Raw genomic sequence first — 24,109 nt, 5'->3', positions numbered from 1 at the left:
ACTGATAAATCAGAGGACATAATTATGTTGTTATTATCTCTTTACAACCCTTTCATTGCATTCTTTTAACTGCTAGCTCATGGACACATGACCCTTTTGACTGCCTCTACTAAAAAAAATTGAAATTTTTGTTCCTGTCAGTCGCAGCCTTCGTTGTCCACCTGCATCTGACTCCAACAGATTTCCTGGACCGCTCACCTTCTTCCAGTGCTAAGAACACCTATTTCTTAACCATTCTGTAGTGGCAGTGCTTGTCCGTGGATCCAGCAGATGCCTCAGTTGTCACAGCTGAGGCACACCATGATAAGTCAAAAATATTGCATGCCACTCTTACCTGCACTCGGTGTCTAAATGCCACATCTAAAGACGTCAAACTAGGTTTGAGGTCTACAAAAAGTGGGCTTGAGGTTGACTGCATTCACTGGAGTTCTGGCTTGTGTCTCTTTGGAGGAGAGAGGAGAAATTCAAAGGGATGAGATGATAGACATGTCTAATACGAGAGAGGCAGCCTTCCTTTAGCCAACAGACACAGCCTGCGGCACATGCCAGATCAGTCCTACACCGAACCCACTTGTGACACACCAACACCACCACATTACACGTACATTTGGGCGTGTGGTTGTGTCACAAGTGCGTTTAATGTAATGCACAAATGTGCACAGACTATGCGCTCCTATCCTAAACAGGCCACAGGGCTTCATGTAGTGGGAGGGCACCCCTGTCTGGTAACACACTAAACTCCCCACACATAAAAGCAAGCCTCTGGTTCATGCATCACCATTCTCATCCTAATCTTTGTCGTCTGTCCTCCATTCACTCATTCACCTTTTCTCCCTTGGCCCTAGCTCTCTGTTTTCCTGGGTGGACCCCTCCTCTGAGTTTTCTTCACCTTTTTTGTCATCCCTCGGGTCTCCCCTGAAATCCACTGTCTCCTCTTCTGTTTCTCCTCCGTGTCCTCTCTCTGTGTCGGGCCTTGGGTTCTGTTAATTAATTCTAATGAAGTCATCTATCAAGGACTCCTCTTTCCTCAACACCACAACATAAATCACTCTCTGTAAAAGATGCTATCCTTCTTTCTCCCTCTCTCTTGCTATCTTCACTATGAACAGAAGAAGACAGTCTCTCTCTCTCTCTCTCTCTCTCCAGACCAGCCTTTAATTGTGTGATTGAGAAAGTGTAGCATCACTCCATAAAAGCCAGTCTGCCTCAAATGGCTGCTCTCCGGCTGACACCAGAGGGACCCCTTATAGCCTGCTGTGGTGAGACACGCACATACACGCAAAGCAAAGCGAGCGGCATAAAACAGACACTTATTGTAAATGGGCCTTATTGGTCTCTGAAGACATTGTTAACATGTCTGTGGGATGCTTCCCCTGCCAAGAGGGAACTCGGTCCATCTCCACATTTACAAAATTAATTTCTGTTACAAGCTGTGACTGACTAGCACTGCCCAAACTGGGATTTATTTGCTCCCACAACGCACACTGATAATTTCAGAGGGGCAGCGCTGAAAGATCTAACTGAAATCAGCATCAAACCGACTGCTATGTTGGGCTTTGTCTTGTATAACATTTCTTCTTCTTTTCCTCCGCTGGTGGATGAACAAAAGAAATTAGACAATTACATAAGTAGCATTTTCTTCTCATCGTGTCACGTCCCCGCGCTGTGTCCCCTCCGAGGATGATGATGATGATGCAAACGTGATGTAACAAAATGTATGTGAGACGCCCAGACACATCTAAATAATGTATAAATGCTACATCTTGTTAGACTTGACTCACAGGTTCAGTTGTCTTCTCGTGCACCAAATGATCAATGTCCTTCTATTATCCTCATGCACTCTCCCCAGTTCTATTCCCAATTCTCCCCGCCTCTCCCCAGGTCTTTCATGTTGCCCTCGGGGAGCCAAGCAGAACGGGGTTTTCTACTGCAAATAAGGAGCTAAAACACCATGTGATCAGTCATGAATTATTTGAAAGCTATTGATTTGTATAAATTGTTGCATTTCCCCCAGAGTATCTGACCACAAGAACAACAGTAGCTTTACAGGGACCTGAGGAAAGGGCTTTTTTTTTTTCCTTTTGGCATAATTAAAAGAGTTTTAAGGAGATGCTGGTAATTAATGAGTAGATTTAACCTGAAGAGCAAAGTGCAGCTTCTTAAGGAGAGGGAGAGGGACGGAGAGAGAAGGAGAATGTGTTTGATTTCCAAGCTTTTTCAGTGGATTACTTTGTTTTCTCTACAAATCTGGACTGCATTTAAGGGTATAATGTCAATTTCATGCCTTTTTTTCCCCAACAAGAGGCCCCGGTGCCCTGTGGGTAGATAGCAGTTAGAGAATACGCAGGGAAAAATAACAATCCAAAAAAAGGAGAACCAACATATTCCCAAAACATCCCAGTCGAGTGCGAGCTAATATTCAGCACATTGTGGTATTTTCATGTTGATTTTTTTCTCCCTTTTTTTTTTTTTTTTTTTTTTTTTGCCCCGAAAGCCTCATTTAGATGGCAGACAAGGCTTTTGAACACAGAACAGCCTGTAGTCTCCTAGGATCGCTGCAGCTCTGGAAAAGGACCTAAATGAAGGCACCAGACAATGTAGCAAACCAAGAGGTCCCCGCATCCCGCAGACAAGCCAGAGGACTCCAAAAAACAAACACACATTTAACTGTGATTAACGTGACTGCAAGTTAAAACCCCCCCTCCTCCTCACGAAGAAAAGGTTTACATGCACCAGGGGAAGAATCCAATTTTCTGTGTCTGCACAGAACCACATCTGTACAGCATCTCTGTAATGCTGAATCAGATTCAAGCGTATCACTTTATTGCATTTTTGTTTCGCTGCTCACCTGTCCCTATAGAATGAGATGATGATATTTGGAGATAAGCGCTGCTCCGAAAGAAGCTTTATGGTCATGGAAATTATATTAGAAGCTGGAGGTGCAGTAGTTGCTTTTTAAGTTACATTTTCAAAACTCGCTCTACTCTCTCGGGGGCGAGTATAACATTTAGACAATCACATCTGTCACATATTATGATTTTACCGAAGTACGGTGCAGAGAGATGAGTATCAGTGCATGTAGAAACCTATCTTATTATCTTTCTGTCTCTCTTTCACACACAGACATAATTTGTTATACAGTACGTTTTTTGTCTTTTTTTTTTTTTTTTTAATCCCAAATTTGAGTAAGTAAACGATTTACTTAATGACTTCCCTCATAAGTGAGGGGGAAAAAAATCTTGGCAATCTTCCAGAAGCCGAGACCTGCATTTAGGATCATTCGTCCCTTCAAACATGAGGGATTAGTCTGGCCAAGGGAACAGGCTGAAACAGCGTTGTGGCATTCGCTGGAGCGAGGACTTGTGTCCAGGAAGGCAGCGGCTGCTCTGACCCTCAAATCCTTCCCCTCGTCTCTAAATCTGGATACCAGCAGCGCCAGAGGAGTTCAAGCCTTCACACAGGCCACAGAGCACTAATGCAGTTCAATTCTAATATTTAACATTCTGCCCGAAAGTGTAAATCTTGACGTGTAATCAGGGAGGGCAGCACAACCCTAATTTTCTCATTGCTTTGCATTGCTACAGTGTATCCCCCACTTTCTCTCCCTCTCCTCCACACTGTCTCTTTCTCCCTCCCCTTCGTTCTCCCTCCCTCTCGCTCTCCCTCTCTCTCTCTCTCTCTCTCTCTCTCTCTCTGTCTCTGCTCTCATCCAGCCAGCACAGACTCATTTAAGTCTGCTGATGTCTTGATAATGTTCCAAAGCCATCACAAGAAGGTAGAGAAGGAATTCCTCAGCTCCCTGAATAGCAGTAAATGGACGACAAGGAAATGAGTAGGTTGGTGGACAATAAAAGACAGGGCTTGTCACCACCTGCAACTCAGTAAAGACTATATTTTACTTGTACCTACAAAGGAAAATGAAAAGAAACATGTTTCACCCGCAGCCTCGTGCAATTTTTAGCACTCACAATATTTTTTAACACGTTAAATGAAGTGAAAAAAGATAGACTAATCAATATTTTATCCAGGAAGGTCGGTCAAGTTTTGGTGATGATGTGGCTTAATTGTTTTGTTAATTCAATTTATCACTTAGAAAAAGTAACAGAAAACCACTGTACAATGGACCTAAACATGAACCTATCGTGATATTAATATTATAAGGTGAAAATGTAGACTGGGATCACAATGATTTAAGATGATGATCAACAGTGATGAATAAAGATAGACATTTTAATTAGAAAATAAAAGATGAGATGCCTGCCCGGATTTTTTTTGTCGGAAATGCATACTGTTTCAAAACTCAGTTTTCAATTTCACTGCACTAATGAACGATATAAAAGAAATCCTGAATGACATAAACTGACAGTATTACCACTTCTAATAATAATAATAATAATAATAATAATAATAATAATTGTAGTACTTCTTCTATTATTCCTTTGATGTTTTTGTGCTTCAACCTTAAACCTTTCAGGCCACAGATCTCCGGTGCTGCCACCGCACACTTTGTCCCCTGTCTGTCCTGTGGTCGGCCCCGCTGGATAGAATAACAACAATTATACCGCCAATAAATAACTTACTGAATAATTAAAAAATAACAGGCCATGCTTTTTTTTTTTTATTAACCCTTCCGGGAGCGCACGTGCAGCCGGAGAGGCGGGGTGCTGGGTTCTTGGGGGATTGAAGGGGGAAAGTGAAAATATGATTGAGGCCCCTTTAAGAGTTTGTGGCCACTAAACTGTAGCGACACCAGCGTCGGTGCGTAAAGCGCATCCCTCCTGGATTTTATCCTGATATTCCTCCAGGCTGCAGCTGATTGGACACCGCATGCCTCCAGTCGACGAGATTACAAGCGGTCATTTTTTTTTTTTTTTTTTTAATCTTAAGAAACCGTGGAGCTGGACCATGTAGCGTCATTGCAGCTGCTGTGTAATGTGCTGAATAAAATTAAAAAAAAATAAAATAAAATGTAGTAAAAAAACAAAACAAAAAAAAGCAAACATACACTGTGCTGTTATTGCCACATGCGTTCGTCATTCATATTAAACATGCACTGCCCGTAGGCCTTCTGGCGATATGTTTAACTTTATTATTCTTGACGAATTTTTTTTTATTATTAATTTTTTTTTTTTTGGAGAGTAGCAAATGAAGTTACCGTTGAAAAGGCCATGGGTTTTTTTTTCCCCCTAATTAATCTTAACAATAAAAATAGTAATTGTACTTGCATCTGTGTTGGTAGACATTAGATTTATTTCCACTGATTGATTGGTTGAAAATGTCAGATTATATTTTGTTTCATTTTTTTCATTCCCGTACGTGCACTTTCTCTCATATCCACCATAGGCACTAAAATGACCCCTGAACAAATAAAGATAAATAATCTCTTTTTTTTTTTTTTTTTTTCTTTTGGATCTCAAAGTTTGATGGCACATGCATAAAAGTTACACATCGCCTTTAATTTTTATTTTTAGGAAGCCCCTGTTGGTGGATTATTTTGTCACACACACACACACACACACACACACACACGGGCGCCCGCTGTTAAGCGCCACTTTATTGTGGGACCATATCGAGGCACACGACTGGGAGCGCAGCTTTGCGTCTTAAAGAGGATTTAGGTCTATTAACAACAAAAGGCGCAGTTCATGGCACAAGGGAGAGACCTCGACGTGTGCGTCAGCCGCAGCGATGTGAAAGCGGGCGCGCTGATAAATGGAGAGACATCAAACCGAGTCATTAGAGGAGCTGAGATACGAGACTTTCACAGTGGCGGGCCCGCTCAGGGCGGCAGACCCAGGGGATCACACTCCTCTCCCGGCCTTTTGTGTTTGTGTGCTGGACTGATGAACGACTTAGATAACGTGAAGCCATTACGGGCCCACGTATTCCCATGAAAATCCTGTAAACAGAGGGAACATTTTTTCACTGCTGGTATCTATTGATTTGTAGCCCATATTTGTAAGTGCGGGCCAAAACGGATCACGAGCGAATACTCGAAAGGGACCCGAATTTATAACGGCCCAATGTTAATTACGACATTATCCCATTAATATGCGCTGGTTGCTGTTGAGCGGTGGCTACTTTCCCCTTTCTGATTTCCAGTTTTTGCAGTTAGAGTCACGTGAATATACATGTTTGACAGATGGTCGGAACAATTAGAGTTTCCCTGTAATAAAATCAGTGGAAAAAATAAAAGTCTGGGGCCTCATTATTATTATTATTTTTTCTAATATCACCTGAGCGTAACTGAAGTCTGTTGTGGCGTTTCGAAAATATTTGGGGATGGGGATACTCCACGTATATATTCAATTAGGAAGCCACTTCTAAATTCTGACCTGATGTGGTTGGATCTCACCACGCACCGGCGCCTTCGCGGACTCGGGACTGTGTGGACCGACCCCACGTTAGAGAGAGTGTTAAGTCCGATCAGCTGATAGACCGTAGGCTATAGGTGGCTTATGGACCGAGCTCTGCGCAGATGAGCTTTCAGACATATCTGTCAACTCGACAGACGCCCAAAGAGGGGGGGGGGGGGGATAAATAAATCCAAAATCTAAATAAATAAATAAAATCGTGGGGCAATCCCACGAAGGCATTTGTATCTCCTAATGGCGACAATTGCATTTTCGCCAAATTAATTAGACATAACAGCCATAAAAAGCCTCCTAGCAGGAGTGAGCCACCGTCGGCATTTTAATGACCCCGTAATTCAATTAACCGCCTCCATCAGCTCCATCATTGATTTGTGGAAGAAGGAAAAAAAAAAAAAAAAAAGCTGCCGAAAGTTGAATTCTGCAAAGTCGAGCCGGCCTGTGATTGCTCAAGACGCAGAGATCGGAGAGAAGAGGGGGCTGGGGTTGGGGAGGGGGTGGGGTGGGGTGTGTGTGAGGGGGGTGGGGGGGGGGGGCGGGCTTGAGGTGGTCGTGTATAAATAGTGTGCTCTCAAATACACAGTCACAACAGCAGGAGTGATCTCACCTCCTCTCCACCCCTTTCTATCCGTCGCTGCCGCTGCCAGCCTCCCCAAAAAAAAAAAAAAAAAAACCAAAAAAAAAACCGAGCGTATCCGAGAGTGAGCACCGGTAGCCCACACACACACACGCAACACAGAGACGGCGAGGCATATCACTGAGCATTCACGGTGGATTTCCCCTGACCCGGAGCACTACTGAGCGACAGAGGCGACCATGGAAGAGCTTACGGCATTCGTGTCGAAATCTTTCGATCAGAAAACCAAGGAGAGCAGCAAAGAGAGTATCACGTACAGGGAAGTTTTGGAGAGCGGCTTGACGAGGGCGAGGGAGCTGGGCAGCCCGGAGACAAACCTGCAGGACATAACGGAGAGCAACCACTGCCCGGTGCATCTGTTCAAGGACCACGTCGAGCTGGAAAAGGAGAAACTGAAGGACTTTAATGTTTCGAGGGCGACAGAGGGTAAGGCTTGGGTTTTTTGGGGTTGTTTTGTGTGTGTGTGTGGTGTGTGTGTGTTTAAGAAATGCTCCGCGTTGTGTCGGGAAAATGCCTCAAGTTCAGTTGTCTCGTATCAGCAGCGACGGTTTCCACGAATTCCTACCGAGCCCACGCGTGAAAAGTTTATCGGCGTGGCCCGGGTCGACCGGCAAAGACAACGCACGATTCTGCTCTGAGAACGGGTATTTCTTTCAAAGCAGGAGGCGGGCCCGTGGTCCGACCCTTGTTTTTAACTATTTGACGATTGTTTTCGGACATTTAACCCTGCGGTCAAATTTGGAAAAAATCCCTGCGACATTTCTTAGAATTTTCCCAATAGAATTGCATTATATTTGTGGCGTTGAAAAACCGAGTTTAACCTCATTTTCATGACAACTTATACATTTTGTGCCAACACAAAATTTATTTGGCAACTATAATAATCCTATAAAGTGCATGACAACACTTACCACGCTACTTTATTATTATTATTTTTATCTGTTACAATATTATACGAATTCCTGAGAACATTTAACATCATATTTGGTTTAACTGCAATACTACTCTGATGTAGTGTCCCCTTTAAAATCTATAGCATGAAGGGTTGCCATTCTCCTTTAGGATTATTCACCCGAAAGTAGCACGAAATCTAATTACAGCTGTTAAATTCTTGCAAATTGAAAAAAATCTGCTACTAAAAAAAGCTCATAAAATGGATCCTCCTAAACAAACAAACAAACAAACAAACAAACAAACAAAAAGAAAAGCCTGTCATCTATTAATTGGTTAAAAAGTGCAGTCAAACAGCAGGACAGGCCTCCTTCCACTCAGCAGTTGTCAGGCTTTTAGACATTTAGTGAGTGATATTAACTCGTTTCTATATTTATCCTGTAGCTGCAGCAAAGAGAAAAAAAAAAGAAAAGAAACGTCTGCACTCATTCTGTATTTTTCTGCCTGATACTCGTCATTAAATCCAGCCGGTAGAGAGGAAGGCCGGTTCTGCGTGAACGGGATCCCTTTGATTTTGATTTTTGATTTGATTTTGATTTGTATTTATATAAAATCCAATGGTTTTGTTTGTTTTTTTTTTCCAGCTGTGGCGGAATAATAAACAAACAAACACATATCTGCGTCAGCGAACTACAAACAGCAAAATGCGCCCGAACGGGGCCAGTAAATGCAGCAGTTGTCAAGGCTGTTGCTAATAATAACGCTGATAACAGCTAATGGTGCTGTATAGCCTCATAAAAATAGAACAGCCTATATCCTGACAGCCCGGCAGCGCGTTACCCTGTGCAAAATACAGACATTTCATTTTAAAAAAGAAAAGAAACCTTAAGGTTTCCTCAAGGAGAAAATGTTAGACTTTGGGTTTTTTGTATTTATAGCCTCATATAACCCCCGTCGGTCTTTACGGAGGCGAGTAATTAGGCCTAAATCTTCTCCGTTTAGCGCTGGGCTGAATTCTCTGCTCTTTAAATCGCTCGTACCCTTATTAGGCCTACATGGAAATGCATTGACTGATTTACTCTTGTAGCGGCACTGACGTTGCACGCTGACTTATGGAGGCTGGAAATGCAGCCACAGGCCTCTCTCTTGAAGAAACAGGCTGTGTGTGGGTGTGTGTGTGTGCGCGTGTGTGTGCGTACGTGTGCGTGTCTGTGTGTGTGTGTGTGTGTGTGTGTGTGTGTCCCGCTGCCAAATTGCCAGGCTCAAGGCCCCAGTTAAAGCCAGTGTAGGCTATGGGGGGCCGGTAATGTACATGTGGGGTTTTGCGTGTGTGTGTGTGTGTGTTGGCGAGTAAGGTAGAGAGGGGCCGATAATGTGTGCAAGTCTATGTGTCTCCTTCCGGAGGCTGTAATGTCCGGAATTTAAACGCATCTTCTCCCCCCCTTTTTTTTTTTTTTTTTTTTTTTTCCTCCCAACCGCGGGCCGTCCAACAGGGATATACGAGTGTAAAGAGAAAAAGGAGGACGTGAAGTCGGAGGACGAGGATGCACAGGGCAAACTGAAGCAGCGGAGGAGTCGCACTAACTTCACCTTGGAGCAGCTGAACGAGCTGGAGCGGCTCTTCGACGAGACGCACTACCCGGACGCCTTCATGCGAGAGGAGCTGAGTCAGCGGCTGGGACTGTCCGAGGCCCGAGTGCAGGTGAGGACCCCCCCCTCCTCCCTCCCCGCCCGCACACACTCCCTTCTCTCGACACGCATCTGTCCGATGCAAAGCGGCGCTGCTGTGCGAGCAACAGCGTTTCTGCAGGGACCGGCGGTGTGTCTGCAGCACCTCCTGCGTCCCTCCGCTGCCGGTGGCGGCGTGCCGGGTGTTTTGAGGGACGTCAGGATCCTCGTTAGATGATGTATAGGCCCAGTATCACTCTCGTGGGATCGGGGTGAAATGTTCGGTTGCATCACCGCGCTTCGTGGGAGTTGTGTTAATGATCTGATCGGTCCCTGATTTGTGCTGCAACCAGACGCTGCCATAAAGGAGGGAAATCGATTTCGCTGTCTCGTCGTTCCGCGTATGCGCCTGTAAAACAAGTCACATTTCGGCGAGATGCAGTAAACTGCTTGGGAGTGTCGTTCGGATTGCAGTGGTTTGACCCCACGTTGATAGTGTTTTCAAGCTTGTAAAAAAAAAAAAAAATTACTGCGTGAGCCACAAAAATGTGTAAAAAGCCAGCTTTTTCTCATGCTTCTGTTGGGATATAAATAGATCGTTGCGTGTGTCCTGCAACATGCAAAAAGAAAAAAGAAAAAGAAAATGTTAGCAGCTCATTAGTCCACAGGCAGGTTGACCTTACAAACCTCAGAGATAAATGATGCAGGCTCGGTCTTGAAAAACACCCAAGTCTGAAATATTTCCATTATGTTCCTGTCGGGATTTATTGGGCGTCTGTGGTCCTTCGTGGTGGATTGGTTGTGTGTTTATCGCAATTTATGATTTTTTTTTTTTTTTTTGGGGGGGGGGGGCTTTTCCTCGTGTTTTCGTACTATCCCTGTAGGGACTCGCGACGTTGCTCTTGACATTCGTGCACAATCCTGCCAGAAACGTCGACTGAACGATTCCTGCGGACGTCCTGGGATTTTGTAGGCGTACAGGATATGAAAACGTATTCATATTCGGGCTGAATATTTAACCGTGCTCGTCTGGCATTCGTCTTCTGCGATGCAATTAACAAGTAGTTCAAATAACTCAAATGAAAAAAAAAAAAGAAAGAAGGAAAAGTCCGTATTTATACAGGCGATGGCTTGGTATCAGTCGGTGATATCAAACAAGTGTAAACTGCTGTAAATCAACCGGGGATGTAACAACCTACTGAACTTCCACCGAGTAGGCCTGCAGCCTACTACCATCCTAGCAGGGGGGAGAGAGAGAGAGAGGGGGTGGGGGGGTGGTGGGGGGGTCCAAACCAATGATTAAAATGAATGAAGAGCCTGAATGGCTGCTTCAGGGGACGCGCTCTTATGTCAATTCGTATCCCTCCTCATTTTCTTTGTAATATCTGCCACAGGCTTGATGCAGTGTCCCCATAAAACCGGATTAGGAATAACCCAATTCCGGCCCAACTCTGCTGCTGTTTCGGCGATCTAATCGGATGAATAAATCCCATCACAGAGCTTTATAAACCCATCGATTACCGTTTTGAGCTGGGCATGGTCGGAGTTGGTTGACAGTCTAATGCGGGATAACACTGCAGTTACCGCTAATAAAGTGTGGAGCGTGTGAATTAAAACAATCTATGGTGCAGATGTGGTTGACAAAGACTCGAGTGTGTGTGTGTGTGTGTTTTCTGTGATCAAAATGACCGTGGACGCACAGAAGCCGCCGATTGTCTCTTTCCTGGAGAAATAAGGCTTTTGAACCCCCCCCTCCTTTTTTTTAGGCACTTCTTAGGGCACCGGGACACGTTTTCCGGCAGGTTTGGCGGGAGTGAACTGCAGCGGGGGCCGTTGCGGGCTGTGAACCTGCGCTCCGAGCAGCTGTCAATGAATCTAATTGAAAGTTATGAGAGCTTGGTGAGGAGCAGGCAGTAATTCGGTTAGGACTAATATCTTTGGGTTTCTGGCGCGCTGCTAAATTAAATGTCATTATTCACTGTCTCTAATAAAAAATCAAAAAGGAAATGAGATTAGGGTATTTGTGAAGCGCATCATTGAGTGGCCCTTAATGAAGAAATAACTGTCTGAACCAGTGTAGTTCACTTTGCTTAACATACTGGCACGTAATTGGAATTGATCTCGGGCCCGTCTAATATTAGCCTTGATTTATCTGAGGGATTACTCTGCGTCTATGCAAAATCACCTGGGATTTTCATAAACACCTTTTCTACCGTCATTTGCCGTTGTGCAGCTCACAAGTCGCCGCCTACACATTCATGCTCATTTGATGTGTACCCTTATTTAATAATAATATGTTCAGTATTATTATTATTAACAACAACAATAATAATGAGTATCATTATTATGATACGTGATTATAATTTATTTGATCAAATTAAATGTACGCTGCTTAAATCTTATGCGATATATTATGAAAATATCCCTGTAACGTCTCTATATTGTGATATTTGTTTGAAATTATATTTGTAAAATCAATTTTTAAAAGGCAGAGCGATGGATTTTTTTTACATTTTCCAGTCAGCTTGTCACCTCTGCCGCTTGTACCAGTTCACTAGTGGACAGTTTATCGACCGGGCCGCTGTTCTAGTCCCATCGACACGGCGCTCGAACGTGGCTCCACGCGGCTTAAGATGGCCCCGCGCGGCAACCCCGAGTCATCGGCACCATCATCAGTCTGCGCCCCATTTGTGGTCCCGCGACCAGTCGCCAGTTTCGCATCTGTAAATGATAATCACTGCGGAGGTCGAAGGGGAGAGGGAGGGGGGGAGGGGGGCGCGTTATTCAACGAGGCAAATTAGGTTGACGGTGATTAACAATAGGCCGCCGCCTGCAGCTTTCGAGGGCGAAGGCAGCAAACTGGAAGGCGGTTTTTCCTAAAAATGTCTCCGCGAAATATCATCGTACCGGTCTTAAAAATATTCCCACACGCTCTGCGGGGTTGGTGGCACTTTACCCAGAGCTTCATTTATGGCGATTTTTTTTTTTTTTGTCGTGTTTTATTATCTAACACCATCATGTTCCTATAAGAATCCCCTGTGAAGCTCAGTAATAAGTTTACACCGACCTTGTGGTTTTGTTTCATCGCCTATATAATTTCCTGTGGGTTATTTTCCCAACCTGCATAAATCTCATTTATATCCAATAAACGTTTCTTTAGTTTTTTATTACAATAATGTATACTTAATTTTTGTTGCAAACGGCTAAATAAGATTTAATTTTCCTCAGATGTTAGCGATTTTTCCTTTATTGGTTACAAATAAGTGGCCTGTCCAAAAATTGTAATATTATTAAAATAACATCTGATGTAAAATAAAGAAAAGGATAGCAATTACATTTTTGTTTAAAAAAAAAAAACTGGTATTTGTCTAATAGATAATTTACTTTTTCAATTATAGGTTTGGTTTCAGAACAGAAGAGCAAAATGTCGAAAACAAGAAAACCAGATGCATAAAGGTAAATGTCACTTCTTCTAACCTTTTGAATGATCTTATTTATATTTTTCCCTTATCTTTCTTTTTTTTTTTTTTTTTTGCTTTACAATTTCACCTATTGTAACTGCACGTGGAAAATCTGTGACCTCCTCATCTCACATAACAACAACTGTCTGGCTGTCTGACAGACATCTTTCCCTTCACTCCAGGTGTTATTCTGGGCAGTGGCAGTCACCTCGACGCCTGCAGAGTAGCACCCTACGTCAACATGGGTGCCCTTCGGATGCCCTTCCAACAGGTAGGCCATGTTTCTCGTATTAGCAGGGGAGGACAGGGCTTGAGAAATTCGGAAACGTTCAATCGGGGGGAACGTGAGCTCAGGCTGAATTAGATGTAGATAAGGTAAAAAATGCAGGCGAGGTTGCAGTAAAAAAAAGAAAAAAAGAAAAAGAGGATTACTCAGCATCTTGTGATGCTGGGGTGAAGATTGAGGAGTCCGTTAAAAAAGAGATCAAAGTGAGTGCACAGTTTAAGTTGGAGCCTACGTGTGTGTGTGTGTGTACGTGTGTGTGTGTCTCACGGAGTCAAAGTAGGCCTTCTATATTTGTCCATCCACATGAATCTGTAGGCACAGGCCATGTGTAGCTATTAGATGCAAGTGATGAGAGACTGTTTGTGTGTGTGTGTGCGCGTGTGTGTGTGTGTGTTGGCGGGGGAGGGCGCAGCGCGGAGCTCGGTGCACCTTTCACCTCGTGGCTGCGTGGAGAGGGTCGGGCTGTACAGGGAGAGGAGAGGTGGACAGACATTTGATCTGCTGCTATCTGCTTTTGCGTCCCGGCTGCTGTGTTGTCTGCTTGACCCTCGTGAAAAGCAGCGGCCTAATTAAGCCGACAGTGCGGCAGGCGCGAGCACATAAAAGAGATGATGAAAGCGGGGAATGGAGTGGGCTCTGATGGATATTGGCGTTGAGCTGCACTGGCAGGGGAGGAGGCTTGAGGCCTGCATACTGAGTGAGGCTGGCTGTATAAGGCTGAAACAAGTGGTGGGCAGCACGCACAGGCTGCACTGGTTTTACAATGCAGCATATGCATACAAAACAAGGGAATGGCTAGTCCTTTGGTTGGGTAAGGTCGTGACTTGAAATTGCAAGGGCTGAGGGTTCAGACCGGCCCTAAGCCTTCATGTCATGTGACTCCCTCTCATCCTTCTGAAGTATCCACCAACAAGTACAGAAGAACTGCCAAAATCATCCCTTAAAAATAAACGAAAGACTACTCAAGCTGCGAGCGTGTATGTGTGTGACAAACCTACGTGCACATGTTCACGAAGATATAACAGTTAACACACGCCCTTACGCATGGACACGTCAAACCTTCCCCACCTTTTTTTGTCAGGGTCGGATTAGTGTCTGTCGGGCCCCCCCCAACGGAGGTTGCTCCACAGAATCAAGGGTTCAACAAGTTGATGTGCCCGTCAGTGCTTCTGCATTTTTATCAGATGTCACAAGTCTGGCAGTTATCGGTCACAGCTGCAGTTTGTTACCTGATTGTTAGTAAATGAGATATATGGAGCCGCTGTTTGCAGGAGGTTTTGTTTGGATGCCATAGCAGCGCTGCCGAGCAACTGCAAACTTGTGGTTCAATTTAATTTTCCCTTTCATTTAACAACTTCAGCTTAAGTCTTTTTCACTACTTCTCGGCCAATAGGAAAGGGAGCAAAGTAAATTTAGTCAAGTTAAAAACTTTGACTTTATATCTTTCTATTTTGGTTGGAGAAGAAAGCATGAAATACTTTAGTTTTCCCACTTCTTCCTGTGGTGTTTGAAACACATGAGAAATGGCAACAGGCTCAGCTCTCTCCCTCTGAAGTAAGTGGATGCTTAATTTTCACCTACTTCTTATAAAATAATTGCCAAGAATGTGAAAACTGATATTCTATGCTCCTTATGGTTTCTTTTTTTCCCCTTGACTCAGGAATATGTCTGGATAAATATTTATAACTCCAAATATGTGAATGTCTTTTTAGTGCAAAATTGTTTATTTATGCAATTGAATACATAATCAGGATAACAAGACTGCATATTTCCAAGGGTATAACGGAGTCCTCAGTCTGAATTAAACAAATCTGTTCTGGGTCCTAGAAAGACTTTGATTCTAGATGATTAAATTGGATGTGGTGTCTGAGAGCAATGTATGATTCATTAACTTTTAGAATAGCTGACATGAAAAAAGGGCTGGAGCGGGGAGTGCAGCCCTTAACTATTTTCTTAGAAAACACACTGTAAGCAACAGCTTTGAGGGGGGAAAATTTGAGGAGGATTTTAATAGTGTCAGACTGTGTAACCTGAATCCTCAACCCTCTTCACACACACACACACACACACCCACACACACACAGCAAGAATCGCCGACCTGCGACTCAAGGCAAGAAAACACACCGAGGCTCTGGGACTCTGACCCCACCGGGCTGCCCCTCCGCTCGCCTGATGCCCATAATCGCCTCTCACACAAGACTGAGCCTGTGAAAGGGCCGTGACACTCACAGCTAAAACTAAACTAAACAAAAACACTGAGTGAGAATGAAAGAGAGGAACACATACAGAGAGGGGAGAGAGAGAGTGTGTGTGAGAGAGAGAGGGGGAGAACAGTGGAGGAAGAAAATAAAAAGGAGGAGGGAGCGAGAAAATTGTCACAAAACCAGCTGCCAAAACAAACCACTTGTAGAGAACGGTAATTAAATACCAATGAAATCACCTTTTACTTTTCGCCCAACAGGCAGGACTTCTGCGGGGCCAGTGGCTCAGTCCACTCCAGGCACAGATCACATCCCAAGGACCGTACAAACACATGTGGATGTCTGTCTGAGGGGCCGGGCCGGGCCCCGTCAGACCAGAGGACGTTAGAACAAAGCAAACTGGCAGGCAGCAGCAGGGCCAAAAGCAGAGCCCCGCTGGCGCTGGCTGCCGCCATGTTGACAGTGCAGAGGGTTGAGCATGGGGGAAAACAGACTCACACACCACCTCACCGAAGCATTGGAACGGCTCTCACCTTTTACACTCCGCCCCGCCCCGCCCCGCCCCCCTCCCCTCACTAGAAAAATGAAGAAAAAAGAAAACATTAAAAAAGGCCATATTTGTCTCCAACCACTGTGTTCCCTGCTGCTGCCAAGTGCATGAGCTCTAATGGAGGACCGTTCTGGGACAGGCCTCCATCCACACCTGACACAAACGCTAGACAACTGTTTTTAACACTGCCATTCAACACGCCCACAACCCCCCTTACACCTACAAAGTGAAAGCTCTCCATTACGGTTTGATATCCTTCCTCTTATGGACTTGTGCTATGACAAAAAGCAACAACTCCTTTTTTTCCTTGCTGCAGAGGGGAGAGATGCTATTCTGTGTTGCTGGGCATGTGTCGGCGAGATTTTTGGTTGGTATTTGTCCTCACAGCGTGCTCCCTCTGTCTCTGTTTCTTTCTGTTTATTGTGTTGTATCCGGGGTAAAGAAGTGAAGATAGCCTTTGCACTTCAGGTCTTGTATGTGGGTGTTTACAAATGGCACTACAAGCAGATACTACTTTACTAATTAAAGGGGGAGGGGATTTGATATCGTCATGTGATCAGCAAAAAGGACATTATCATGGATAAAGGGTATAAATGCGCTTTTTCTTTTCTTTTTGTAATTCTGAAAATATGAAGAAAGCATCAGTCAAACTGAAATGCAATGGTGTGCAGTTTAAGTGCAATACTGTAAATAGCAAAAAAGTAAAAACAGCTAGCAGTTAATCCTCAACGATAAAGAGACCCAATGATTTTCTGTTGTTTTCCATGCACTGTTGGAGTGTTGAATTTCTTTGCCAATCACACCGGTTTTTTCTACAGCAGTGTATATTTTGTTGAGTTCAAGAAAGGTCACTCAAAACCAGGTGCCATATCCCACCCAACCTCCTATGTACTCAAGTGGTTTTGTATACATCAGGTACAGTTGTCGCTTGTTGAGGAAGACATGAGCACATTTTTGGAAGCTGCGGAAATTAGGGTAAATAAAAAATGAAAAAATTTTCTTCGCTAATCTACTAACACCACAGAAAATCCATTGACTCTTGGATTTTGGAAAATGTTTGTAATAAAAATCAACAAATCAGCATTGTAATCCACACCAAGCAGTTGTTTACAATATGATTAGCTTAATTCTGCATGTTATATGTGACATTTCATCATTAATTTCCACATAATTCAGATTGTATTTTACAAATTCTTCCAGACAAAACACAACATTTGGATTGTTTTGGAATTCAGAGATTATTTTGACAACCTTTTAAACACTGCTGTCAGAGCTGCGATATACATGTAGGTCTGTTTAGGATCGACGTACCTCTAACAGTCTCCAAACAACATTTTCTCTGTTAACAGACCTCCATTTAGAATTGTTTATCTGTGTCTCCATTTTAAATTAAACATATGGGTGTTTTATTTATTATTTTGTCTAAAGGTTTATGAAAGATGAAATAGTTGAACTACAAGTGTACATTTTTACATGGCTTTGCATTTATTTTTGTATGGTTTTTTTTTTTTTTTTAAGTGTTGAATTTGAATTAGGAGGTGTGGCTGTAGTGCATTGTTTGCCTAAAAAAAATGTAGCGTGTCTGAGTTTACAAACATTTCAGGGATGAATTGAATAATCCTCCATGGAATTTGTTGTACCCATTAAAATGATTATCATTTCATATGCAAGCATGCCTAAACATGAATCATCGTACAGTTTGTTTTTCCCCTTTTTGATTCACAAAATATGAATGTACATCTTGTACAAGTAAACTATCAATAAAGTTATAAATATTTGTACTCAAGTTTTAAAATACCTTTACTTGTTGAGCTGCACAAGGAATGTTGAGTTTCATACACAGAGTAAAGAAGGCCGCTGTGCCAACATACATTGTAACTCAGTATACACGAGAACCCCAACAGGACCATAATCCTTGTAAATTACTTGGAAAGACAGAACTAACCACATTTTCAAGATAGTAACAACTATAGTAACAACAGCGAATCCCAATCCCTGTCTTGAGTACTTTTGTGATCTGATGTGGATTCAGGGTCTCTCCGTGCCTCACACCGTGCCATGGCTGAAGCTCAGCAACTGTCTTAACCTGTTGATCGATATCAATATCTGTCTAGAGCCGACGCTCACAGAGACTCCATGTTAGCCAGGCCAGCTCATCACATCCAAGATGAGCCGAGCACCAGCAGAGAAAATTGAGCTGCTATATAATCCAGATGCAACCCGAATCTGGAGCCTCCTGCAGGGCCCAACTCTTTGCATGCATTCGCTGAAGTGACATAGATAGTATTTGTACGGAAAGCGGGGCTGTAACGTCGTCAAATAGAAACAAGATGGCTGTAACCGGAGCGGGAAGCCTGGGAGTGTAGAGGGAAAATAGGAGGCAAGCAAGAGATTTGAAGAGATTTGTGGGATACTGGATATATGACATGTAACCTGCTTTGAGCTCAGTGCTCAAAGAGGATCTTTTCTCCTTGTTCCAGTGGCATTGATTAACTTTGAGCAGATGAAATGAGAAGGTCAAGAGTTGGCGTATGTTCATCAGTATCTAAATTTGAATTCAAGCACCCCACCGCCACACACACACACACACACACACACACATACGCACGCGTGCACAAACACACTTGTACGCTCCTTCCACTTGTTCTAGCCACGCATACTAAATTTTGCAAATCTAAAATGGTTGGCCTCTTTTTTTTTTTTTCAAGTGTATTAGCTTCCTCTGGGAGCTTAATTCCAGATGTGTGTACATAGAGTAATTACACCATGTGGTATAGTGGCCTATTGTCTGAACCCCATACAGGAATTAGCCCAAATGGCGTCCTGTTGAGTGCAGTACCCCCTAGAAGGTCGCCGCGCGTTTAATTTGTACCTCTTTGCTCATACATCAAGATTGAGTGATATAGTCGCAGACTGATGGCTCCGTATTTACCCAGTGACCCCTCCGGCTGGGGCCTGCTGGGCCAGGTCTGGAAATAACAGCATCCTTTTATGTGTACTAATAATTAGCAAGGCACACACAGCCATCCATCAACCACCAATGAGCCATGGCTGCTTTGTCAACATGTTCAAGCACATAAAGCTATTTATGTTGGCAACAAGTAACAAATTCACAATAATATATTAATAGAGTGGAGAGGAGTGTGTGCGTGTGTGTGTGTGTGTGTGTGTGAGAGAGAGAGAGAGAGTGTGTGAAATTTAGTGGATGGCTGGGCTTACTATTAAATTTACATCTGGGTTTATTGTTGATGAGCTTTTGCTCTTTCTCCTGTCTGAATGTATTTGTTGTTTTTAGTAAAGAATCAAGACACATTCATCTCTGCCCCTTTTTATAATAATATAATTCCCTAAAACATTTACTACAACACAATTGATCTGACATGTCCTACACTATAGGATGGACTGCAAAGAGCACTTTCATTAAAGGGTTAAGCAACAGTTCTGATCTTCAGAAAATGCAGCATATCAAATTTTTCTTTTCGTATTTTGTTGTGCACTCCTCGGTCTGTCTGGTTTTACAAGCACTGGCTGCAAAACATGCGAGTCCCAGAAGTCTGAGCCTCGGTGCTACGCCGCGCTAGCTTATCGGAGGTCAAGTGCTCAGGGGTCACGTGAAAATAGTTTTTATCACATTTCATTCTCATAATCCTCTTTGAAATGTCACACACAACTATGATCAGACGGAATGTGAGCTGTCGTGGCCTTAACATAAAGCTGGTGGTGGGGTGAAATGACAGAGCTTATAGGCCTGAGGAGACAGTGAGTGTTTAGCAGAAAGACGCGAAGTTAGAGCTTTTTTCAGGCTGTATCACAATAACTCGAGGAGCTACTTGCAACAACTCTGAAAATTACAGTCTGTTTGGTTTAGCCGAGAGTTTTTCTGTGAACCAACTTTGTGGTTCTTAAATCCCAAGTAAATCCTGTTCCGGCAGTTTCAGCTGTAGCTTGAAGTGAAGCCACCCAGAGAAACCTCAGCTGAAAACAATCGAGCTGAAGTGCTGAAGTCACTACGGCCGGCAATGGATCAAAGGCCGTCTTTCATCCCGGTTTGTTTGGGCTAGACTTGGGTTTGCTTTGTTGGCTAATGCTCATAAATGTATCTGGAGTCATCAACAGTGCAAAACTATATTAAAACTAACATTTTAAGTCTGGGTCAACACTTTGTCTTTTTTTGGGGTGGAGGTGGAAAGTGTCAAGAATTTAAACTTGGAAAATTGAGGAAAGAAAAAAAAAAAAGTAGCGGAGCATTAAGTTCACATTCCGTTCAGCCGTTTATGTTACACTCATTAGCAGTTTATTTTCAGTTCAAGCTTTTAGCTTGTGTTGTAATCAAAGTGAGTTATCTAATAAAAACACAATATTTTCTGTCCTATTGCAGTGTAATGTCCCATCAATTTGGAGTCATTACTAAAAGTATCAGCTCCATCTGTAAATACTGAAAACTTTCTCTCAGAATAAATAATAAAATGTGATTTTTAAGAAGTATTTAAGTTATAGCTTGAACTTGCCTAGGCCATGTTCAGCCGCTGCCTTTTATCAACCACCATCACAGTCATTTATTGCATGCACACATTGTGATTTATTTTAGTTTTACACTAACTGTTGTAACTTAAAAGACAGATGTAGTAAAAGATATGGAATATCTGCATGGTGGCTGTGTTGGACTTGTTTTGGTTTGTGCTTCAGTCCTCTGGTTAGCTCTGGTTAGAGAGGGTTTCTCTGTGGCGGAGTGTCGTTGCAGCTCCATCCAGTGGGCTCAGAGTATTTCTGACCAGAGCATTTTTCTTGCTCACTTCTCTCTCTCTGCTGGAGGGATCCGTTCACGAGATTAAAGACGTGTCACATGGCAGCCAAGTCAAAGTTTATTTCCAATTTAATCGCTGTGCAAATAATCAGACAGGTTCATTTAAACTATTCCCTTCAACAATAGATTTATTTAAGTTGTCTTTTGTAGTTTTTTTCTCTGTTGAAGTTATGATTACACCATTACAAATGCACTTATCTGTTAATCTCTTTATTTGACTAAACAGCTGAATAGCTACTTTCAATTTTAAAATGGAACCAGATCCCTCGCGAAGAGATATTCAGATGACTAGGTTTATTCCATACTGTAAGTCAAAAGAGAACAAACTTTCTGTTCCATGAATGATGAAAACGGATATTTTTTTTGCGATTAATATGAAATGAATCTAATTTTGATGTACACAGTTGTAGTTCAAATGGAGATAACTTTATTGTGTGAGTCGTGGTAGACCACTTTCAAAAAGTGTGATGAAAGAGTGTGAAGAGTTTTTGCTCTTGTTTTCACTGACAGTTATTCGTGTTCATAAACACTCTTTGAACTGCCCACAGTCACTGAGAACATATGAAATCTATTGTCAAGTGACTTTTCCCTCAAAATAAAGTTGCCTCATTTTGAAGGAAAAAAAAAAAGCGTCCTTGAAGAATAATGCATCATTGTTTTTCTCCCTCTTTTTTCCTTCTGTTTTTCTGAACTGCAACATAGTGGGTTTAGTGCAAATAAACATTCAGCAGTGGTTTAAAACCATAATACATTTTGAAATGTCCTCCATTGAAGTGCCGAGTAACAAACACTTCACTTAGAGCTGTTCTCAAAAATATGTTTCTTAAAATGTCACATCTCTTTCCTGGAGTCTTCTTCAAAGCTTTTTCTTAATTACACAACTTCAAACCAATATTTAGACAACAAATTCAGCCTGAGAAAATAATCATTGCATATTTATATGATCAATAATCCCAACCAAACAGCAGTTTTATTTCCAGCCGGGCTGCCTGTTTATCTGAGCTGCACTTCATTGTAGACAACACAATTCATTCTGCCATACAGAGAACACAGTTGACATCGTTTGCCTTGTGAGTGCAGACATCTTAGGTTATGTACTCATTTACGAGAAATTAATCTGAATGGGAAAGCAAATATGATTAAGTTGAGAAATTGAAACCGATGTCAACAGTAAAGGTTTGCGAGCCATCCCAACAGACCATCAGAGTAAATTCCAAGACTATTTGCTTTAGTTAGCCCAGATTGCCAGGATGACTCCAATTCACATTCTTCGTCATCGTGCATGTTCGTCAAGGGGTACAGTTGAGAAGCGGGTGGTCCACGGTGACGTTTTAACGGCATTTGTCACAGTGAGTGAATCGTGATAGGTGGTGAAGTCAGCCGTTAAACACTGTCAGCGATAGAAAATCAAAAGAGGAGCAAAACGGAGCTCCATCGTGACAATATCATGTAGGATTCCTCATAAAAAACTGGAAGTATTTCACTAATGTGGTGCCAAACTTTGTGTGACTTTATGGAGAATAACTTTCCACATCCTTATGTTGCAGCTTGCTATCACAATCAGTCACCCAAAGTGGTTTATGCTCATCTGATCTGAGGCGACGCAAAGGTCGTCGAAATGAGTTCTCCTTTTCAACACGCTGCTTGGAGATCTGTCAGAAGCTTTTTGTTTTGATGTTGCGCAGCAAAACATCTGTTTGACAGAGAATTAGCTCTGATACATTTCCAGAGCCATGGAAAGCATCTTTGCACCTTGTTAAAAGATTTCACTACTGGCATGGAGGCCATCTTGGGCTGTAAGTGTGAGGATATTTTGTATGATGGGACAAAACGAATAACACCACTCGTACTTTGATTCAGATCCATGTATTCTGAATCATTTTGGCCACATTTGCTCGTGCTCCAAGCATTATTATTTATATGGCCTGTCTTATGAACCATCAAAAACAGTTTTGGGGATTACTCCTGCCACTAATGTTGTTTTAAAACATGGTTTTGTATATTTTTTCAGCTTTGTGTGATTATTTGAACAATTGCACTACTTTCATTGTTATGCTCCTCTCTTCGCGTAATTAAAGTTTTTGATATACACAGCAACCGTCTCATTTCATGTCATCCAACCCTGTCTCCTGGAAATTATGTTTATCTACTACTAGTTTGCAACAGTAAATACATATTGCGGGAAACGTAATGCCGTCCAGATTAAATTTTTATCATCATAAAGAGGAAATGTTAATTAAGTTGAAGTGAAGGTTAGGGAAAGATGGTTTAATACAGAAAAAGTATGTAGGAACTTGAAGCATGAAACAGAGCTGGTTTAATTTTAATATTTAGCTAGTGCCATAATCTTTTCCTGCCCTTAACCAACGTGTTTTTTTTTTCCTAAACCTAACCACACGCAAGACTTAGGATGTGAACCCAGGTCTCTGGTGTCAAAGTGCTTTGTATGTCCGCTGTCCACCTTGACTACCACCCTACAAGACGTAGTGCGCCATTCACTTGGAAGAACATTGACTGTGAACATAATCCAGCCGGAAAATACATTTGTCGCCACAGTTTAATTGGGAAAAAAAATTAGTATATAATAAATAATAATAATAATAATAATAATATAAAAGTGATTTCTTGGAGACAGGCAGGGTTTTCTCATCTCATCTCATCTCATCTCATCTCATGCTGCAAGCCATCCCACAACATAGCTCCTCTCAGTGAACAGATAAAAAGACAAACCTGTGCTGCTCGATGTCCTACGTGGCTGAGAGGACATTTTAGAAGAAGGAGCCTTACAGATTCAGGGCAATCAGACAGAGGGTGCACGTTAATGAAAAAGTAAACAACCCACCGCTGCAATTTGTGCTGGAAACCATGTTTGGTTGCAATTGCTGCGTCTCTGTACTCTGCTCCGTTCAACCTGCGAACAAGGAACACTTCGGGGAAAATAATTATCTGTCATTTCCAGTCTGAGGGTCAAACGCATTAAGATGCAAATGAAAACAACTTCTCGCTTAGGGGTCTTGTTAATAAAATGTAAAAATGCAAATATGGCGCAGAAAACATTTTTACTGTGATCAAGCCTACCTGATCACTTGGAGCCTGTTTTCGGCAACTAACTGGCAATTTTGTGCCAAGGTTTGTCTTCTCAGACTGCTAGGTCATCATATCACCAAAAGAGGGTTTTGTGTAGCTTGTCGAATGAAACTGACTCAACTATGAGCTGAGATAAAAATGAAATGGTAAAAA

The 24,109-nt window shown here is 42.6% G+C and overlaps 1 protein-coding gene across 1 annotated transcript; it reads left to right on the top strand.

The window, feature by feature from the left end:
• Window positions 1-7,187: 7,187 nt before the first annotated feature.
• Window positions 7,188-16,049, top strand: shox (short stature homeobox). Its single transcript, XM_040148851.1, has 6 exons — window positions 7,188-7,434; window positions 9,393-9,601; window positions 12,966-13,023; window positions 13,211-13,299; window positions 15,389-15,424; window positions 15,776-16,049. The coding sequence occupies exons 1-6, from the start codon at window positions 7,188-7,190 to the stop codon at window positions 15,863-15,865; spliced, it is 729 nt and encodes a 242-aa protein (XP_040004785.1). The 3' UTR covers window positions 15,866-16,049.
• The last annotated feature ends 8,060 nt before the right edge of the window (window positions 16,050-24,109 follow it).

This window comes from Xiphias gladius, chromosome 16 (genome assembly GCF_016859285.1).
Source record: "Xiphias gladius isolate SHS-SW01 ecotype Sanya breed wild chromosome 16, ASM1685928v1, whole genome shotgun sequence".
Taxonomy (NCBI): domain Eukaryota; kingdom Metazoa; phylum Chordata; class Actinopteri; order Istiophoriformes; family Xiphiidae; genus Xiphias; species Xiphias gladius.
Note: the sequence above shows the minus strand (reverse complement) of the source record. Positions and strands in the feature narration are given on the sequence as shown.

Coding starts and splice junctions, on each gene's coding strand:
- shox (XM_040148851.1), top strand. CDS start 7,188: ATGGAAGAGCTTACGGCATTCGTGTCGAAATCTTTCGATCAGAAAACC. Junction 7,435..9,392: donor TGTTTCGAGGGCGACAGAGG/GTAAGGCTTGGG, acceptor GCCGTCCAACAG/GGATATACGAGTGTAAAGAG. Junction 15,425..15,775: donor TCGCCGACCTGCGACTCAAG/GCAAGAAAACAC, acceptor TTCGCCCAACAG/GCAGGACTTCTGCGGGGCCA.